The sequence below is a fragment of the Poeciliopsis prolifica genome, unplaced genomic scaffold (genome assembly GCF_027474105.1).
Source record: "Poeciliopsis prolifica strain line A6 unplaced genomic scaffold, Auburn_PproV2 SCAFFOLD002, whole genome shotgun sequence".
NCBI classification, from domain to species: Eukaryota; Metazoa; Chordata; class Actinopteri; order Cyprinodontiformes; family Poeciliidae; genus Poeciliopsis; species Poeciliopsis prolifica.
This window is the reverse complement of record NW_026562377.1, coordinates 23,945,295-23,962,585: the sequence shown is the minus strand read 5'-3', so window position 1 is coordinate 23,962,585 and position 17,291 is coordinate 23,945,295. Positions and strand designations below refer to the sequence as shown.

General features: G+C 43.5%; 3 protein-coding genes across 14 annotated transcripts in view; 1 reads left to right on the top strand and 2 right to left on the bottom strand.

Moving 5' to 3' along the window:
- Nucleotides 1-140: 140 nt before the first annotated feature.
- Nucleotides 141-7,424, bottom strand: LOC129351245 (basic immunoglobulin-like variable motif-containing protein). Of its 5 annotated transcripts, none has more exons than XM_055020144.1 (10): nt 7,065-7,154; nt 6,368-6,932; nt 6,110-6,239; nt 4,839-4,934; nt 3,841-3,945; nt 3,660-3,754; nt 3,454-3,586; nt 3,242-3,325; nt 3,067-3,163; nt 141-2,413 (listed from the first exon to the last, which is right to left on the bottom strand). In XM_055020144.1, exons 1-10 carry the CDS (start codon nt 7,143-7,145, stop codon nt 2,108-2,110), a joined length of 1,692 nt encoding a protein of 563 aa, XP_054876119.1. In that variant the 5' UTR covers nt 7,146-7,154; the 3' UTR covers nt 141-2,107. The 5 variants fall into 5 exon arrangements, with proteins under 5 accessions (XP_054876119.1, XP_054876132.1, XP_054876127.1 ...); XM_055020157.1 differs by lacking the exon at nt 7,065-7,154 and adding an exon at nt 7,165-7,424 and having other exon boundaries at nt 435-2,413; XM_055020152.1 differs by lacking the exon at nt 7,065-7,154 and adding an exon at nt 7,165-7,424 and having other exon boundaries at nt 435-2,413; nt 6,368-6,912.
- si:ch211-201h21.5 (uncharacterized protein LOC555526 homolog) lies at nt 6,852-17,093 on the top strand. 6 transcript variants are annotated; one of them, XM_055020227.1, is made up of 6 exons: nt 6,852-6,949; nt 9,524-9,725; nt 9,828-10,191; nt 10,266-10,402; nt 10,838-11,219; nt 15,993-17,093. In XM_055020227.1, exons 2-5 carry the CDS (start codon nt 9,543-9,545, stop codon nt 11,201-11,203), a joined length of 1,050 nt encoding a protein of 349 aa, XP_054876202.1. In that variant the 5' UTR covers nt 6,852-6,949; nt 9,524-9,542; the 3' UTR covers nt 11,204-11,219; nt 15,993-17,093. The 6 variants fall into 6 exon arrangements, with proteins under 6 accessions (XP_054876202.1, XP_054876208.1, XP_054876213.1 ...); XM_055020233.1 differs by lacking the exon at nt 15,993-17,093 and adding an exon at nt 11,882-13,004; XM_055020238.1 differs by lacking the exon at nt 15,993-17,093 and having other exon boundaries at nt 6,853-6,949; nt 9,828-10,010; nt 10,080-10,191; nt 10,838-11,721.
- The window catches only part of tmem131 (transmembrane protein 131), a 33,979-nt gene continuing 29,681 nt past the window's right edge, over nt 12,994-17,291 (bottom strand). For all 3 annotated transcript variants that reach the window (XM_055019976.1, XM_055019968.1, XM_055019986.1), the window contains 6 exons: nt 17,054-17,204; nt 15,159-15,274; nt 14,679-14,760; nt 14,479-14,582; nt 14,239-14,381; nt 12,994-14,146 (listed from right to left, as the gene is read on the bottom strand). In XM_055019976.1, coding sequence (XP_054875951.1) covers nt 13,871-14,146; nt 14,239-14,381; nt 14,479-14,582; nt 14,679-14,760; nt 15,159-15,274; nt 17,054-17,204 — 872 coding nt within the window. In that variant the 3' untranslated portion in view covers nt 12,994-13,870. The remainder of the gene's footprint in view (nt 14,147-14,238; nt 14,382-14,478; nt 14,583-14,678; nt 14,761-15,158; nt 15,275-17,053; nt 17,205-17,291) is intronic.

Here is a 17,291-nt window from a genome sequence, read left to right as displayed (position 1 = left end):
GCGCACCTTGTACAGCTGTCTGAGTCTCTGGCTGTAACTAAGAGGGGATGAACAGATTAGGGTAATGGAAAGGAGGCCTTCCGACTTGAAAGACTTGGAATTCATCACCAGAGATAAATATTGAGAGATGTCTTCCTTCATCAAAAACAAACCTTTTATTCAAAATTAAACCCATCAGGATTATAAATAAATCAGAATAGTTTGGTCAAGAGCTTGTTCTTTGTTGATTTTCATGGCAGAACAACAGTATAAGTCTCTTTACGCACGAACCTGGTTAAGACATCTTCCTGTTTACTTTCCACTATACAAGTCTGCACTGTTTTGCATTCATTGGTCTAACATAAAATCTCAGTATAATGCACTGTTGTAGCCAGGTGTGAATACTTCTGCACGGCACTGTCACTTGTAGAGAGAGAAATGGGACAGCTTCATGGTGTTTTTAAAAAAATTAAATAAAATCAAGATTTTATTGTAAAATAACTAGGAGAATCCCATATGAACAGGCTTGCTTAATCACGTCTGTGTTAGCTGAAGCACAGATGGCTGCAAACCAAACCGTGTTCACAGAAATTAACAACGTGAGGATCACATTTTTAAAGAGATGTGACACATATGTCATATCTCTTAAAAAAAAAAAAAAAAAAAAAAAAAACACATGATGATCCACATATCTGTTACCAGAGGATTTCACGAATCACAGAACACTGGCCATTTTCACAACACTTTGACGACGCCATTTCCACTGAACTAAACCACTGCGAACCAGGAGGGAGACATTTCCGTTGTACAATAAACCCTGTTGGTGCGTCATTTCTGAACCAAACGGGATTGTGGGTAATGCTGTTGTGCGTTTTCTAGGCAGAACTGGCTCGATATGAAGCCAACAGTACCACTGCGGCTGGGTTGAGGTGAAGAGAAAGACCTGGAACATCTCCCTATGTGTCCACGAAAGAGATGATGGCTAAGAGCAGCAGTGGTGAATGTAGGCATTTTGCATTCAGGGGTGATTGAACTAAAAAAAAAAAACAAAAAAAAAAAGAGACTAGGGTTTAAAGTAAGTTTTTAAACCTTCACAAGTGTTGATGCAACTCGGTGTTTACTTCTGAAACTTTACCAAACACTTTTCATTGTAGATGGGAAAAAGACATTTCAGAGTAATCTCAGATTTTTTCTTTAAAAAAAAAATTAAGTTTTAAATTTCCTAGAAAAAAACTTGGAAATTTTGAGTTTCAAAAAGTGGAAAATGTTTGGCTTTTCAAACTCAGAATTTTCCTTGTTTTTTCTATAAATGTTCTGAGATTAATCTCAAAATTTGTGTTTTTTCTCTCAAAGTTTTGACATTTAGAATTCAGAAATTTCCTCATCTTTCAAGAACATTTCTGACATTACTCTGAAAACTCCTGACATGTTCTTTTCTCTCTCCATATACAATAGCCCTAATACACTGTTGTAGTAAATTCTTTCCTCCTCATAATTTGTCCTTATTTTTTATGAATGTTGCAAAAGCTGACCGTGTTGGCATCTGTATTTCCCATCCATCAACAGTTAAGATTGAGTCTTCATTCAGTAATACCTTTCACTCTGAAGAGTGTTGATGTCAGTGCAAGTTCCAAAGCTGATTGAAAAAAAGTTTGGATGTGATTTTCCAACCGGTTGGGCTTCTATTCGGACTGGAATTTGTCTTCTTCCAGTGGCTGGAGAAGTCTTGGTTCACCTCCTTCCCTTCATTTCCTTGTGGAAATCAAGGAAATCCTTTGGCAGTGCTACGATAAAATAGTGGAAACATATATTTTGAAGCTGCTGTAGCCTTTGCGCCACTCCCGAAACCGGAAATATAAAGTCACAGCTTCGGGGACTGTTTGCGCTTGTGGGGACACAAGACAGGAAAAGGGATTTTCGATGTGATGAGGTCAAAGGAATGCCCAACACCAACAAAAGCCTTTAAACTCTATTTAAATATTTCCAAAAACTACAAACAAAAACTGTTAATGAGTTGAACCAACACTTTGCAAGGTTTTTTAGGGGGCCTATCCTTTAGAATCGCCAGCTCTGGGTTTCGTCGTAGGTTGTCATGACGTCCCGCTCCTGCATGTCCACAGGAAGCGTCTCAGTCTGTGATGTCCTCCTCCAGGTCGCTCTCTGGGGAGCTCCTCTGTCTGTATTCTGTGGTGTTGGACAGCCGTTTCCAGCTGCAGGTGTCCTTCTGACTCCCCATGCTCTGCGAGCGCCCCAGCTGGGCCAGACGCTTGGACGGCGTCCTCTCCTCCGAGTCGTCGGCCACGCTGCCCTGGGCTCGGTCCGAGGCCGGCTGCTGGAAGTCGTGGCGCAGATTCTCCAGGTTTAGAGCCCACGGGCCGAGCTTCTGCCAGTTCACCCTCTGGAAGGCCATGATGCAGTGCAGGTTACCGCCCACCTGTCACACACGGTGTTCAGAGAGACATCACTTCAATGCAGAACGCAGCAGGGCTCCTACATCGTACCTCTGTTATTATTGGCTATTAAAGTTTGATTTAAAACAAGCAAACTCATTTTAGTATAGGAAGAACCAAAGATTATGGTGACTGAAAAGGAGGCCTATGCTCAACAAAAAATAAAAAAACAGTGGTAACAGAAAAAATGGTCAAAAAGAAGAAAAGAACAAAATAGGATAGGAAGAAAGTAAAGCAGGAAATAAAGAAATAAGGAAGACAAGGCAAAAAAGAAAGGAAAGTAGGATGGAAGGAAGGAAAAAAGGATAGAAACAAAGAAAGGAAGGAAGAAACGAAGGGAGCATAGTAGCAAATAAAAGGAAAAGGGAAAGAAGGAAGGAAAGACACAGGAAGGAAAAAAGGGGGAAAGGAAATTAGGTGGGAAGGAAGAGTCAAGCAAGTTGGACATGAAGGCAGGAAGTAGGACAGGATGTCAAACAGGCAGGAAAGAAGTCATGAAGGAAGGATGAAAGAGAGAAAAATACTTTCAATACTAATACAGATCTGATATTACGAATAATAACTAAAATCATTCGCAATATCCCGACTTATCCAGCCACTGCAGGAATGAAAATGTGTCAAGCGTTAGGACAGGAACCTTTTTGGTCTTGCGGTGCTGCAGTCCCCTCTCTGTGTGGCGGATGTCCAGGTACTCTGGATTCTGCGTGTTGAGGTCGGTCACAATGTCCATCCACCTGCACAGAGAAGGTCCTGATCAGCAGCTCAGCAACAGAGATGGTTACATTTCCCTACTGAACCGAAGAGAAACCTACTTTTTACAGTGGATCGCTGGATGTTTCCTACTGGGCTCGCCGATTAAGATCCAGTGCTCCATTTCATTTGTGGGCAGAGGACCCCTTCACACAGGAGACAAGCAGTCAGTCTCTTATGAGGATGTTGACCAAAGGTCTTTGGGTGGATCTTGGACTCAGAGAAGCTTTAAGTGATGGCATTCTTCTACAAGATGAAGAGTCACATGACCAACCTGTAGGCCTTTGCCGCTTTCAGTGGCGTAGCCTCGAAGCCCACTGGGCAGAAGTAATGGTTCTGACAGTGGTAAATGTAGGCCATGGACTCATCCTTCAAGCCTTGGGTCAGCTTCAACAGCGCACCTTCAGCTACAGAGCAGAGAGCAGCTGTTACTCCTCCAACACCACTCCTCCAGCAGGTATCCGCAGGCGGGAGACTCACCCGTTTCTCCAGCCGTCTTGTGTTTACCGTGAGGTTTGTACAAAATGTAGGAGCAACCTCGCACTCGGAAATTGTCGTTGAGTTGCCTGAACCACCTGTAAGGAGGAGTTGGGGACCGTTTAAGAAGGTCTAATACATACTTTTCTTTTGCTAAAAACTAGCAGGGAAACCATTTGTGTACCGCATCAACGTGGCATTCCCAGTGAAGGGGCCGAACTTGATGTCTTCGAAAGGCGGCTGGAAGCCCAGAATATGCAGCGCCTCCTCCTGAGAGATGGGTGAAAGGCTGGCCAAGCAAATAACGAACAGTACGTTAAACGGAGTTGACTGTTTTCACACATAAAACTTTCATATTCAGCAAGTACAACTCCATATTGCTTACACAACCAGGCAGCTTGTGAGGCGCAGCTTTCTCAAGATCGAGTAAACTTGGCATTCACCTAACAAGTACATACTGACCAGGACCAACGAAAAATGAGTGAAATATTCTAAAAAGTTTCTACCTGAATGGATTCCCCTATTATTTCTTTTTCACATACAACCGAAATCGCTTTACTTTGGATTGATGCTGCTGAGTAGTTCCAACTGTTAACTCAATGGAAATGTCATGACCCAGAAAGAAAACCCCCATAATTTATCGTCTAGCGTCAATCATCACTGCCCAAAAGAGATCTCTATACTTCACAGTGACATGGCTGGATTTGGTTACAAGTAGTTTGGTTTTCAAGCAGTTTAAGGTTCTTCTTACTCCTGCTTTTATGCCCTCCATATTGGTTCAACAGGATAAAGAGCTAGGCTCACGGAGGAGCATTTAACAACAGCATGCCGATGTTGTTGTCTTATTGTTTGAACTCAGGACTAACCCTGATGGTCCATAGTCTTCATTTTAATTTTGCGTAGATTCAAGGCTTCCTGAGTCAAGATGTGACAGTGTCTCTGCCCACAGACTTGGTCTTGGATTAGCAGTCACCCCGCTGTTTGCCAGATTAGTGACTTTTTCGGTCAATTTAGCGCACTCACTACAAAAAAAATTGGAATCGGCAGGTCTGGGTTCTAAAAATGCATCTGAGCATAATTCGGGTCTTCTTGATGCAAAGCTGACTTGATTAGATATTGAAAGTACGGACGGGATTCAGGAGTCTAACACTAAACGAGACCGGAGCGACTCAAGCCGCTCACCTTCCTGCACCCAGAGTGCTGTACAGGAAGTTCCAACAGGACACCAGAGAGGAGATGCCACAAGACGTCTTGTACTGCGGCCGGCTGATGCAGTACCTGCAGGAACAGAGACGTAAAGGGTTAACATCACGGAGAGACGTCGTCTCACACGAAGCAGGTAGAGCGGCTCAAATTCTGACCTGCGGTTCACACCTCTGACCCCTGTCAGCACTAATGATTCTCATAAACCTGCTTTAAGGTTTCTAGGAAATTATGCAAATGAAGCTTTTTTTTGTCTCCTGCAAAATGAAATCGGCCTCCCGTCTGTTTCCATGAAAGGTCGCAGGGTAGTAGCTGCAAAACCAATGCTGCTTTATGGTTTTATATTTTTAAATGTTGGGGCTTGAAGAAACTCTAAGGTAATTTTGCATCACATCGATGTTCAACGGTGCATATCACCAAGAAAATACTATCACATTATGATACATGGTGGCGGCAGCAGCATCATGATCAGCAAAACAGGCAAAAGATTTCAGTCTCCAGGCTGGTAGAGACATCCCAAACAAAGACTTTCAGCTGGTTTTGTCTCAGAATAGCTGAATACATACAATATTTTTTCAGATGTTTTATTTGCAAAGGATTTTTGAGAACCATGCATCAGATTTTCTCCTCTTCACCAATTTTTGTTGGTCTGTCGCATCAAATTCCACCAAAATATCACAACGTTGGAGGCTTTAAGGAGGAAGTTTTGTGCATTTTTCAGGCACATGGTGCCATTTCATAGAACAATCAAGTAACTGTGTTAACTTCAGTTGTTATAAAATGCTGTACATATCAAATATGATTTCAAAGAAATGTTAACGCCTTGAAATTAGGCCTCTGTCACTTTAAAAACCTCTGCTCTTTCTGAGACTCCGCCTTCAGGAAGTCGTCACAACATGTCTCTGCTGGCTAGTCTGAAGGATCGGAGTGAGGAAACTGCAGCTGGGAGGAGGAGCTGCGTCTCAAAGGCGGAGCTAGGCCCAATCAGGTGTTTTTCACAGCTGAGCAGAAGTCATGGAAATCAAAGGATTTCTCACACATGCTTGAAAGAACCAAGATAAACACTCCAGTTATGTTTTGGATGAAGGAAAAACATTATAATGATGTGGAGCTAAAAAAAAAAAAAAAAAAGAAGTTGATTTTACATAATATTTCTCCTATAAATTGGCACAATGTGATACATTTTAAAGACCGTAACAGGATCTGCAAGTTTTCTGCTAAGACAACAAAGGAACAGAGTTCAATGTTACCATCTTCTGAGGTCCAGCACTTTCCTCTGTTTGATCTCCTCCAGTGATGCATGAACAGGAACATCCTGCAGATTCCTGCTGGGTCTGTCTGAGGCCCTCATCTTCTTAGAGCTGCATTTCTTCCCATTGCCTGAAAAAAATAGGGCACAAGATTACTGGATCACACACTGTCCAGTAAGAATAGAGTTGATATGGAAGTTGTTTAACTAGCTTAACGACCATACAGCCAATTAAAGTAGACAATGATGGTAAGCTTACTGGTTCTTATTTTCCTAGTGAATACAGTATTAAAGTCCGCTGTGTCAATCTCCCAGGCCAGAAGAGGCTTAGCGTGGCCGGAGGACATCTCATCCACGTCGCAGTCCCCGTCCGACCCCACGGGACCCCCTCCAGTGTGACCGCCGCTGAAGTCCGAGGAGGCTTTGGGCTTCCCGAGCGGGGCCCCGTCCTCCTGCTTGTTCCTGGCCACCTTCGGCGGGCAGCAGTACACGGAGGCCGCCTGGTTGAGCAAAGCGTAGTCGGAGCAGACCGTGTAGAACTTTTCCCGGGAGTGCGTGACCGGGCAGGTCCACTGTAGGTGCAGCTCAGCACTCGAAGCCCGCCTCAGCCTCGCGGCGTCCCGGGCCAGAGAGCCGATCAGCCCGTGGTCCTCCTCCTCCTCCCCATCCGCGGGCCTCTGCAGCTCCGACCGCTCCGCGGGCCGGGGGAGATTCGCTCCTTGACCTTCTGACGTGTTCGGCATCGGAGGATGCAGGCGTGCAGGCGACGGAGGACGGAGGCGAACGAGAATGAGGGCGTCTCCTCTGGGGACAACAGAGCAAAGCTGGAGGAAAGATGGAGGTGATGTGTCAGACTCCTCACGCTGAGGTTACTTTCAACACATGAAAACAGACCCGACCCGGTTGTTTATCGCACAGCAAAGCAATATAATGACAACAATTTAACAATACGTCACCTTTAACCCAAGTCGCGGATTAGGAAACGAGAGAAAGAGCCCGACTAGCCCGGCTGGTGTAGCTGTGCGGCTATTAAACATTAACTAAACATCATGTCACCTGTGAAGCCGCAGCTGAACGAGCGCAGCTACATCCCTCCTACTCTGGAGTTAGCTGGCAAAACCAATACCCTCTCGTCAGGCGTGGTGGGCTTTTTGTTCCCTCGGCTGTTTCTAGGGACCCCGGAGGTCAGCTAAGTGTTCGCCATTTTACATTGACATTTACCAAGCAATAAGTCCGCCACCGTAAACAATTAACGCTGAGAATCCTGTTACTTCGCCCCGCTGACCCGTATCTTCCTCCGGAGCAGGCTCCCAGGACCGTACCATTCTACAGACAAAATGGTGGGGGGAGCCGGACAAGTATCTCTGAATAAAATTAAGAATACGTGGGACAGGAATAATACACGCACATCTATCTAACATCTCAAGACTTTTTCGTTTGAATAATATGAATTTTTCATCACGTTGAATTTAAAAAAGGTGGTATTTGCACGTCACTGTGGTCGATTCTCACTCCCCGCCATCCGCTCGTGTTGCAGCGGTTCCACATTTTTAAACCAATCACAAGACAGAACTCAAGTGGGTGTTTAGACCATACATGCACTGAGGTAAGTCAGGTGTTTACTGGCAATACTTCTTAAACAGTGTTGGTATAGGATAGAACGTATTATACTTCCTCAAACAACTTCAAATTGGCAAAATGCTAAGTTTATTAACATTTTCAAGCTGCGGCACAGCAAATCATAATTTGTGAGAGCTCTCAGAGACTGGGTTCTGCTTACAATTATGCATCTGGACTTCTCGTCCATTTTTGTTAACATACAACCATAAACTGAAATGTATGTTATTGAAAGGAAAAACAATGCATAGATCCCAATTTATTTAGAAATAAAGTAACTTTTCAAGATTAGTCAGAATAAAATGCAGTAGACATTTTCACACAAAACACTTGATTTTTATTAGACAAAAAGTGGGAAATAATGCATTCAGTCATTTTCTTGCTACCTTTCAGTTATGTGGTGGTTTGTTAGTCTACATCTAAAATATGTGGATATTTATGGGCGCATAAATACATGAAGACTTTCGATGGATGCTTTTGCAAGGAAACGTAATGTAATGTAAAGTGACAATGTGTATCATGTTCTCTTTCATCTGTAAGGATTTTATCAGGAAATTGTAAATTAGTAGGTGTGACATCTTAGTGTGCCTGTGCAGAAAATCATTCCAACACTGGGATCAAACATTAGCTGCGTAACCAAAAAGACTACACTTGTGGTTTAATGTTTTATCAGACAGTGCACTCTTCAGTGACCTTCAAGGCCTCAGAGATCTAGGAAAGTTTTAAGCTCTTAAACTGTTGAGTCAAAACTTCTTTGGCGAGATAATGGACTAAAAATAAAGGTTGATGCATTTCCTGTCACTGTCAGTTGAAACAGTTAAATGGTCGATTTAAATCTAAATCTAGATTTAAATCTAAATCTACCATGTGTTTGCCGAGATGTGGGCACCTCCTCGCAGGCGGTGGCGTTGCACCAAGAACCACTGAAGGAAATGACAGAAGAACCTCAGAAGAAGACATTGTAAATGGAGTGGTGTCAGATTTTCAGCAGCCTGTGGGTTTCTTTTCTGTCTTTGGTAAAGGAGCTATAGCACTAGACTCATGGCACTAAACATGAGTTTAGTGCTATACCGGAATGCCCAGGTTGCTGTGGTCCGCATCCTGTCTGTGGAACGCGCTCCTGTCCACACACGCATTCAAAACCAGAGTTCACTTCAACCGAACTGAGATTTATATTTTCAGCCGATCAGAGGCCACGTCAGAAATTCACTTCGCATTCACAAACCGGACTTTCTCAGCAAACAAACTAGAGTTCTATGAAAGCGGATTAAACATGGCTGGTCTGAATGCGCCATAAGTGTTATATGATAAATGAACTTGGCATAGTGCATCCCATGACAGAGTGCTTTTTCAAGTATAGGTACCTTCGTCTGTAGTACATACAGAGTTGTGTGTCCATAAATTATTTTATGATGCCCCTAGCATCTTGACCCTCCCAGGCAACTGCTGATGTTTGCATAATTGTTTAGACTTAATTTGACAACGATTACATAAAACCTAGAATTCTTTCCTTTCCATGAATGTTTGCTTCATGTTTACACCTTTAAGATAAACTTTGAAAAATGACACCAATTTGGGGGGAGCTGTGGTGGCGCAGCACCACACCACGAATGATCCACGAATGGAGGCCTTAGTCCTCATGGCAGGAGTCGCAGGATCGATTTCCAGCCCAGGGACATTTGCTGCATGTTTTCGACTCCCTCTCCTTGCCCTCTTTCCTGTCGAACTACTTTCAAATGAAGGCCACTGGAGCCAACCCCCCCACTGATTTAGTTCTTGCTATGTTTTGTGTGTCCAGGATCGCAACAAGGTGAACCATGGCAAACAAGTTGGTGATCATCGACACAGACTGCGGCATCGACGACGCTCAGGCCGTAATGATGGCCTTGGCGGCGCCCAACCTGGAGGTCCTGGCCGTGACCTGCGTGTTTGGGAACGCCTCGGTGGAGAACGTGTGTCAGAACGTTTTACGGGTTCTCTCTGTCTGCGAGCGGCAGGGAGTACGTCTGCCGGAGCAGAACCTGAAGAAGAATTACAGTCCAATGTTTCAGATTAAAGGTTTAGAGTTCTGATGGCTTTCCATTTCCCGTCCTTTCCTGCAGATTCCAGTGTTTCAAGGCAGTGCAGGTCCTCTTGTTGGACTCAGTAGCCCATTCAGTGACCACTTTGGAGGTGACGGACTTGGGGATGTGATAGAGGACAAAGATCCTCAGTGGAAGGAGAAAATTCAGCAGGAGCACGCTGTCGATGCCATGATCAGACTGGCGTCTAAATATGAGAATCAGGTGAGAAGTCCCGGTATTTTTCTCTGTGTGTGGGCTACTCTGGCGCTTCTAAACCCTGAACCCCCACAGGTCTCCTTGGTGGCCCTGGGCCCGCTCACCAACCTGGCGCTGGCCGTCAGACTGGATCCACGTTTTCCCCAAAAGCTCAGAGAGCTCTTCATCATGGGAGGAAACATGGAGGGTAGGGGAGCAGGAGTCCAAATGCAGCCACGTGTGAGACGACTGGCCTCAAAACGCTGCTTTCTGTCACTGCAGGGAAGGGGAACGCGACCGTCTGTGCAGAGTTCAACTTTGCAATGGATCCAGAGTCAGCATACATTGTTCTAGAAGACTTCGTCTGCCCTACTTACCTCGCTACATGGGAATACTCAGGCAGAAATGCCCTGACTTGGGTAGGCTGGTCAAAGAATGTCTTGTTAAACGATTTTACGCTCCATAAGTGTTTCCTTTGCCATAAATAAGAAAAGTTCAAGGGGCATATTTGCGAGGTATTGCAAATGAAAACTAGACTGGATGATGATGTAACGATGGTATATTATGGGTATATAGATTTGAAAAGGAGTACATTTCTGCCCCAAAAACAAAAAAATCTACTTTTGAAACTCAAATGTTGAAATTAATCACAGATTAATATTTCTGTGATTAATATAAAAATTTGTTTTTCTCTCAAACTTTTGACATTTGGAATCATTTGGAACATTCCTAACTTTTATCTAAAAATGCCACAGTTTTTGGGGGGTTTTTTTTGGCAGAAATGTACTCCTCTCTTTTCAACCTGCATTTAAAGCGCAGTCGTGTGACCCGTCATGTGACCCGTTGTTTCACAGGAGTTCTTTGAAGAACTGGTCAACCAGGACTCCCCGGCGGCCCGCTTCATGAAGACGGTGACGTCAAAGTGCTGGGCCTACTCCAAAGAAGCCATGAAGAAAAAGAGAGACGTGCACTTCGGGCCTGGCTTCGTCTCTTACGACTCCTACGCCATGGCGGCCTGCGTGGACGGCAGCACGGTGCTGGAGAGCGTTGAGTGCCCGGTGCGCGTGGAGCTGCAGGGCTCCATGAGCCGCGGCATGTTGGTGCTGGACCGCACCGAGTCTCTGAAGAAGAGCCACGCTGTGAGGGTCATGACTAAATGTGACGTGGAGAAGTTTGGTCGGCTCCTAATGGACTCCCTCAAACAACCGCGGAGGAAGTGACCTGTTCTGCCGCAAGGTTTGTTTTTCTGCTGACAATGCCTTCAAAATTTACAAGGATAAAAAAATAGTTTTTTTTTTTTTTTTCTTTGTGTACCATCATCGTCTGGGTCAGAGTTTGGACCAATGCAACAAGGTCCTGCACATGAAGGCCCAATCATTACCACAGCGAATGCTCATTTTGTGTCATATTTGTAGGTTTGTAAATAATTGCGGGACCGTTTCATACAGGGAAATACGCTGAAAACCTAAAACAAACATGGGTCACCTTGAAAGACAAAATGTTGCGTTTCCTATTTCTAGTTAAACAAAATATAATATTTCAGTGAAAATAATCACCCTTAAAAAATATTTTTTTACAGTCTTAATCTGCCATGTTATTCTTAGAATTACTTGTTAAAGCCATTTCATTTAAAAAACTCTGGTGTTGGACACTTTATTTAAAAAAAAAATTCCAAGTGTCTTAAATATAACATAAGGATTTAAATCACATGTAAAAATTAATAAATAAATAAAAATCAGTTCTAGATGTTAAATTGTATCCAAGTTCTTCTACAAGTGATTCCAAGAGGTGTAGTTTTTCCTCAGTGCTCCAGCAGAGGGCAGCAGACACCCGGTAGCGCTGCAGCCGAAGCATGAATTGTTGCATCATTTATGCTGACATGTTTTTATCTCTTTGAGGAAGAGGAACAGCACAGAACCTACAGCTGCACCCTGGCAGCACCAGGCCAGATTCCAGACAGTATTTCATAAGCAAAAATCTAAAGATGTTTCCTCATAACCAGAGCAAGGCTGATGGGTTACTCTGCCCTCAAGTGCTTAAAGGACTTATTAAAATATCCCAGAGGAATGGGACATGCCTTCAGGAATTCAATGCATCATCAATTCTTCCCACCTTATTCTACAAAAACACAAAGAACTGATTATGATCAAATAAATGCACTTAAATGCACATAAAAGTACTGATGGAAAATGAAATGCAATTGTTGCTCCGTTTTTGTTTATTTGAGAGGATAAATCTTCTGTTTCTGTTCATAAACAAGGAATTGACTTTGGTTTCGCGTACAAAGTTTAAAAAGATAATATTTCGGAGTTGCAGACTGCTCTGGCTGCGAGGTGTTCATCACGTTCATAAAAGACAGATTGGGGGAAGAAACTGGCTGGTTTCTGCAATGACTGCCGACCTGAAGGTAAAAGGTTTAAGAAGCTTGTGTCCAGGATGTGTGGGGTCTGCAGAGAAGTTAGCACTCCTCTAGTTCTGTTCAAAATGACAGCGGTCCAACATTGCTAATCGGATCAGCCACGGTTTGAGAACGATTTCAAAACTTGGAATTTATAAGCGAAACTAGTCAAAAAGTCGAATAACAAAAAGAAATACAATAAAAAAATAGAGTTGTCCTCAATGACTTTATTCAGCCTGGGTAAAAAAAAACGTGAACCAGTAAGAGATGTCTCTGTGTTCCTGTAATCACTGACGTCTGATAAAGGTGAAGAAAATTTGATCCATTGTCAGCTTTTTTAAAAAAGTTTTTAATTTATTCATATCCGTGGTGTGATCATTTGTGCTGATGATTTGTCAGATTTGTAATCGACAAAACATTTAAAAACTGTTTCCAAAGCTGTACTTGTGATGCTCGAGGTGGATGATCACATTATGAACATATTCCTGTTATTCTAAGAAAATTCTTTGTACAAAAAAATTCAATTTAGTTTATCTATTTGGTGCCAATTCACAGCAAATGAATGGACACACTACAAAAAAAAAAAAAAAAGAATCAAGAGGAAAACCCAGATTTTCTGCTGAAATCCTTTAATTAAATTTGCAGACAAACAAAGGCGACAAGAATACAGTTCAAACCCCAAACTGAGGAATTTAGTTTTACTTGATCTCTAGACCAAATAATTCCACTTTGAAAATGGACAACATAAATGTTCCTAAAACTTTTATGGGATGGGTATAGAAAACAACCAAAATATCCAATACTAATCCAATTTTAGATTTATTTATTTTTTTAAAGATCCCTTCTGCTGAATAAAAAGCAAAGTGCAATGATCCCGATGTGAATGAATCTAAGTTTTGGCCTCTGAAACAAACCTCTTTTCTTTTTTAAATTAAGAAACCAATAAGAACTGAGCTGAAATGTGGCTTCAAATAAGTTACTTAATACTAAACCTTGAGCGGTTCTGCCACGTTTCTGAGAAGGAATGCAGCATTAATAGCCTTTCTATGCCATCTGCACACTGCAAAAACATTTTCATCTGGTTTCTAGTGCAAATATCTCGGTACGCTTGAAATAAGAAAAAACTAACTTACAAGCAACTTCTCAGCAAGATTTCTTCAATATTAAGAAATGATTGGCTCAAAACTTAACTCATCTTGCTGAAAAGTTACTTATAAGTTGTTGTTTTTTTGTATTCCAAGTATACAAAGATAGTTGCAATAGAAATCAGAACATTGTGTTTTTACAGTGCGCTTATTTCAGGGGTCTCCTGTTAAAACAAACCCAAATAAAAAGTTAGCATCCCTGCCCTCAGGAATAAAAAAGCTGCAGAGAAATAAACGTGGCGCTCATCCATGGCTCCCCGGGACGTTGCTGTCTGGAGGAGGGGGCGGGGCTTCTCATAGTAAAAGACTCGTTTAGCGTACAGGTAACTTTCGCCAGCTGCTGCTTAGTTGCCGGTATCAGAGGAGGTGGGCCAGGGCTCGGAGCTGCGCCTGCTCAGGGTCGGAAGCCACGCGCTCCAGGGGTTGAAGGTCCTGCTCATCTCCGAGGGAGTCGTTGGCGACTGCGACGGGGCGGCGGCGCCGCTCACCAGAGTGGTCAGAGCAGGCGAACCGGTCGACGGAGAGTATGAGTGCAGCGTGGAATCGGCGCCCGTTGACCAGATGGAGTTGCTGAAGGGCGTGGTGGCAGACCACGGGCTGCAAGTGCTTCCCAGGAAGGACTGTGGCAGAAACAACGGAACAAAAACAATGGAGTCACTGAACAGAGCGAGCCACGACGGTGACGGAAAGCGCCGCAGGGCGGGGAGCTTACGGCCGTCGGGGCGGTGGGCGAGCCGGAGCTGCTGGGCCAGGAGTGCAGGGAGTCGCTGCTGGGCATGTCCCAGATGGCCGGGGTGAACTCGGGCCAGCTCGGCTTAGGTTCTGAAGGCTTTGGGAGATTCATCCCACTGAAAACTAAAGCAGAAACACGAGAACGCATAGCGTGACTTTGGCTGGCTAACCATGTTAGGCAACATCCTGGTACTGGCTCGGGATCAGGCGTGTGACGTACCCTGCGTCAGGTTGAAGGAGCTGTTGGGTCCGAAAGCAGAGAAAGAGTTGTCAGATTTGTAGTTTGGACTGCTGGCCGTGTCAATCGGACTCCATAATCCAGAACTTCAGGAGGAAAGGGAGAAAAGGGAAGAAGAAAATTAGGAATGGTGAATAGATGCTTCTGACTGAATGTGTGTTTGTTTGTTTTTTCCTCCATACCTGTCTGAGCTGTCGCTTTCCACTGACATCATGTTGGCCAGAGTCTTGGCTTGGTTGTCGCCTTTTCCCAGGCCGGAACCGCCTGTAGAGAACAGTCAACCTTACTGCTGAGGCAATGCCTTCAATCATAGATTCAATTAGTGGAAACGCTCAAAATGAGACCCTCCCCCCCCCAAAAAACACGTTTTTCACGCACACAAAAAACCGTTGAGCATCAAACCGGTTTGTATAAAGCAGCACTGGCATCGCAGCAGCACACGATCCATCAAAAGTTGAGTTTGTCATTCAAAATGGTGGAATCTGTTGCTGTTCTGTAAAAACTCTGCATATATGCGTAGCCGCTTCCAAATACAAGGGTCATGTGTGATTTTCATTTAATTTCTTCGTTATTGGAAACGGCGCAATTGTGGATTTTCCAACATTTGTAACGGAAGCGCAGCTGCTGTCGGGGTTGAGTTACCGCGCTCGCTGCAAACTCACCTGGGCTTTTGTCGTAACCTGCGGCGACGGCGGCGAAGGTGGGGTTGCCGTTCTTGCCTGGGAGTGGCGCTCCAGCAGACGGCTTATTTCCCGGGGCCTTTTTCTGGTTCAGCTCACTGGGGACACAAAACAAAGGCAAGACTTTAGAAGAATGATCAAACTAATCCAGCATATTCATAAAGCAGTGTGTCGTAAAATCCCAAAGCCTAGATGCATCAAAAAATAGTAATGAAATAATTTTCAAATATAAAAGTAATTTTCAAATATAAAAGTATGCGTCTGCCCATCAAGGGATTATGATGGGGTTCATTTGTTCGTGCACATCGACCCGTTTCATCCCATTCTATTCACATTTAATTGTGCAGAAAACGTGATTATCTGAATGAATCAAACGTTCTCAAAGTAACCACCGTATTTGCAGATGGCGTCGAATGAAAAGGCAGCGTGTGGAAAGCACAAAAAGCAACCAGGCGCACAGAGAAAACTTTAGGAAACGACCAAGTTATCAGACACCATTAGCGGTTTGTGAACCAAGTCAATACGCTCATCTCTCCCTCTCACTACCAGTTATTAAAGAGAAAGCAACAAGTAAAAGGGGTTGGAGCTGAGGAGGAGATAATGTGCGTGGAAACCACATTCGTCAAAGTGGATGAAATGGCTTCTTCAGAAGCCAGACTGATGCATCAGGATGTGGCAACACAGAAATACAAGTCTGCTAATACAGGAAGTGGTCAGTGAGGCTTCAGTGTGGGTTTGTCTTTCTGCAGAACGCTGCTTTGTGTGCCACATAAAGCTGGGCTTTGTTTCTGACGTCTTTTCTCTTTCTTTGTTTAGGTCACTTAAAACGTTTTCCTGGAGCCATTTTTACATCTACAGTGACTTTTTTTTCCTTCTTTACAAACATCGTTGAAGCTCAGTCTGATTTTATGGAGAACATCCCTGAACATAAGGTTTTACGTCTTGCCACCAACTCTCGTCTGTTAGTTTAGGTCTGGCCTTTGACTAGGCCATTCGAGGAGCTTTCATATATTGGGAAATTTCTAGTAGTAAGAGTTCTGATTGATTTCGATCTCAATAAATTTCAGTTATTTATGGTAAATGAAAAACAAAACCTTTGATATTGTGGGAAATGTTAGTTTTTGCTATTTTCTCCAAGGTTTCTTTTAGAAGCGCATCAATAATGATCCGCTAATTCAAAAGTGTGATTAAATGCAGTTTCTATGTGATGATTAGATGATGTTAGTAGCTGTGTTTCCATGAATCATAAAACTGAGCAAATTGAAATTGTGAAAATAAACGTGCCTAATGGAAACATGGCAACAAAAAGTTGCGCTTTTTGTTACCATTCTTCGCGAGGATGATGGTTTTTCGGAAAATATGTATTTTGCAAAACTGCAATGGAAGCACCTTTTTCCACATAAAAGTCACATGATCTACAACTGGATGTTACTACTGGCAGAAACGACAAAGAAGGCGACAGGGAGTAGGAGGGCGATGTTTTTTTTTCATATAACGTGTAGCTTTCTCAGAAAAAGTTGTGCGTTTTGAATGTGTTAAATCCATAGCTCTCATGAAAAATCATCCACTATAATTTCATGTAGCCGCCACCAAGTATGAGGTTTGTGGCTTCGATGCCTGAATCAGACAGTAACGTCTCCTCAGATGATGAGCCCCAGTATCATGGCTGAATTATCAATATATCTCATATAACCGTTTACATCCGTCGCCACCATGATGTGGAATGACTTATCTCATAAACAAGCTTATTCACGTGCGATTTTAATTGCATTTCTTATTGGAAACCCTGTCAATGCAAAATGTTTTGTTTTAGCCCACATTAGCGGAATATGGACAAAGATGAATGATTTACTGCACAAACGCAGAAGGCCACGGACCTGGTGCTGTTCAGCACGCTGCTGTAGGTGCCTCGGGACAGTAAGCTGGGCGAGGTGGGCGGAGGGGAGCTGGTCCCCGCGGTGGACGACCGCTTCAGGAAAGGATCTGCGTTTAACGTCTGCAGGGAGATCTGCTGGAGGCTGTCTGCTTCTGAACATGGGAAAAAAAAAACAAGGGAAGAAAAGCGGTGAATGATTTGGAACTTGGACCGACTCCAGGAAGGATCAGGACAGTTTA

Bases quoted from the DNA above. Each gene is read 5' to 3' on its own strand.
- LOC129351245 (XM_055020144.1), bottom strand. From the start codon at position 7,145: ATGTTTAATAGCCGCACAGCTACACCAGCCGGGCTAGTCGGGCTCTTT. The intron at 6,933-7,064 runs GTGACGTATTGT...TCTTTCCTCCAG, and splicing joins ATCCGCGACTTGGGTTAAAG to CTTTGCTCTGTTGTCCCCAG. The intron at 3,587-3,659 runs GTGAGTCTCCCG...TCTGCTCTGTAG, and splicing joins CAAGACGGCTGGAGAAACGG to CTGAAGGTGCGCTGTTGAAG.
- si:ch211-201h21.5 (XM_055020227.1), top strand. From the start codon at position 9,543: ATGGCAAACAAGTTGGTGATCATCGACACAGACTGCGGCATCGACGAC. The intron at 10,192-10,265 runs GTAGGGGAGCAG...CTGTCACTGCAG, and splicing joins CATGGGAGGAAACATGGAGG to GGAAGGGGAACGCGACCGTC. The intron at 10,403-10,837 runs GTAGGCTGGTCA...GTTGTTTCACAG, and splicing joins GCAGAAATGCCCTGACTTGG to GAGTTCTTTGAAGAACTGGT.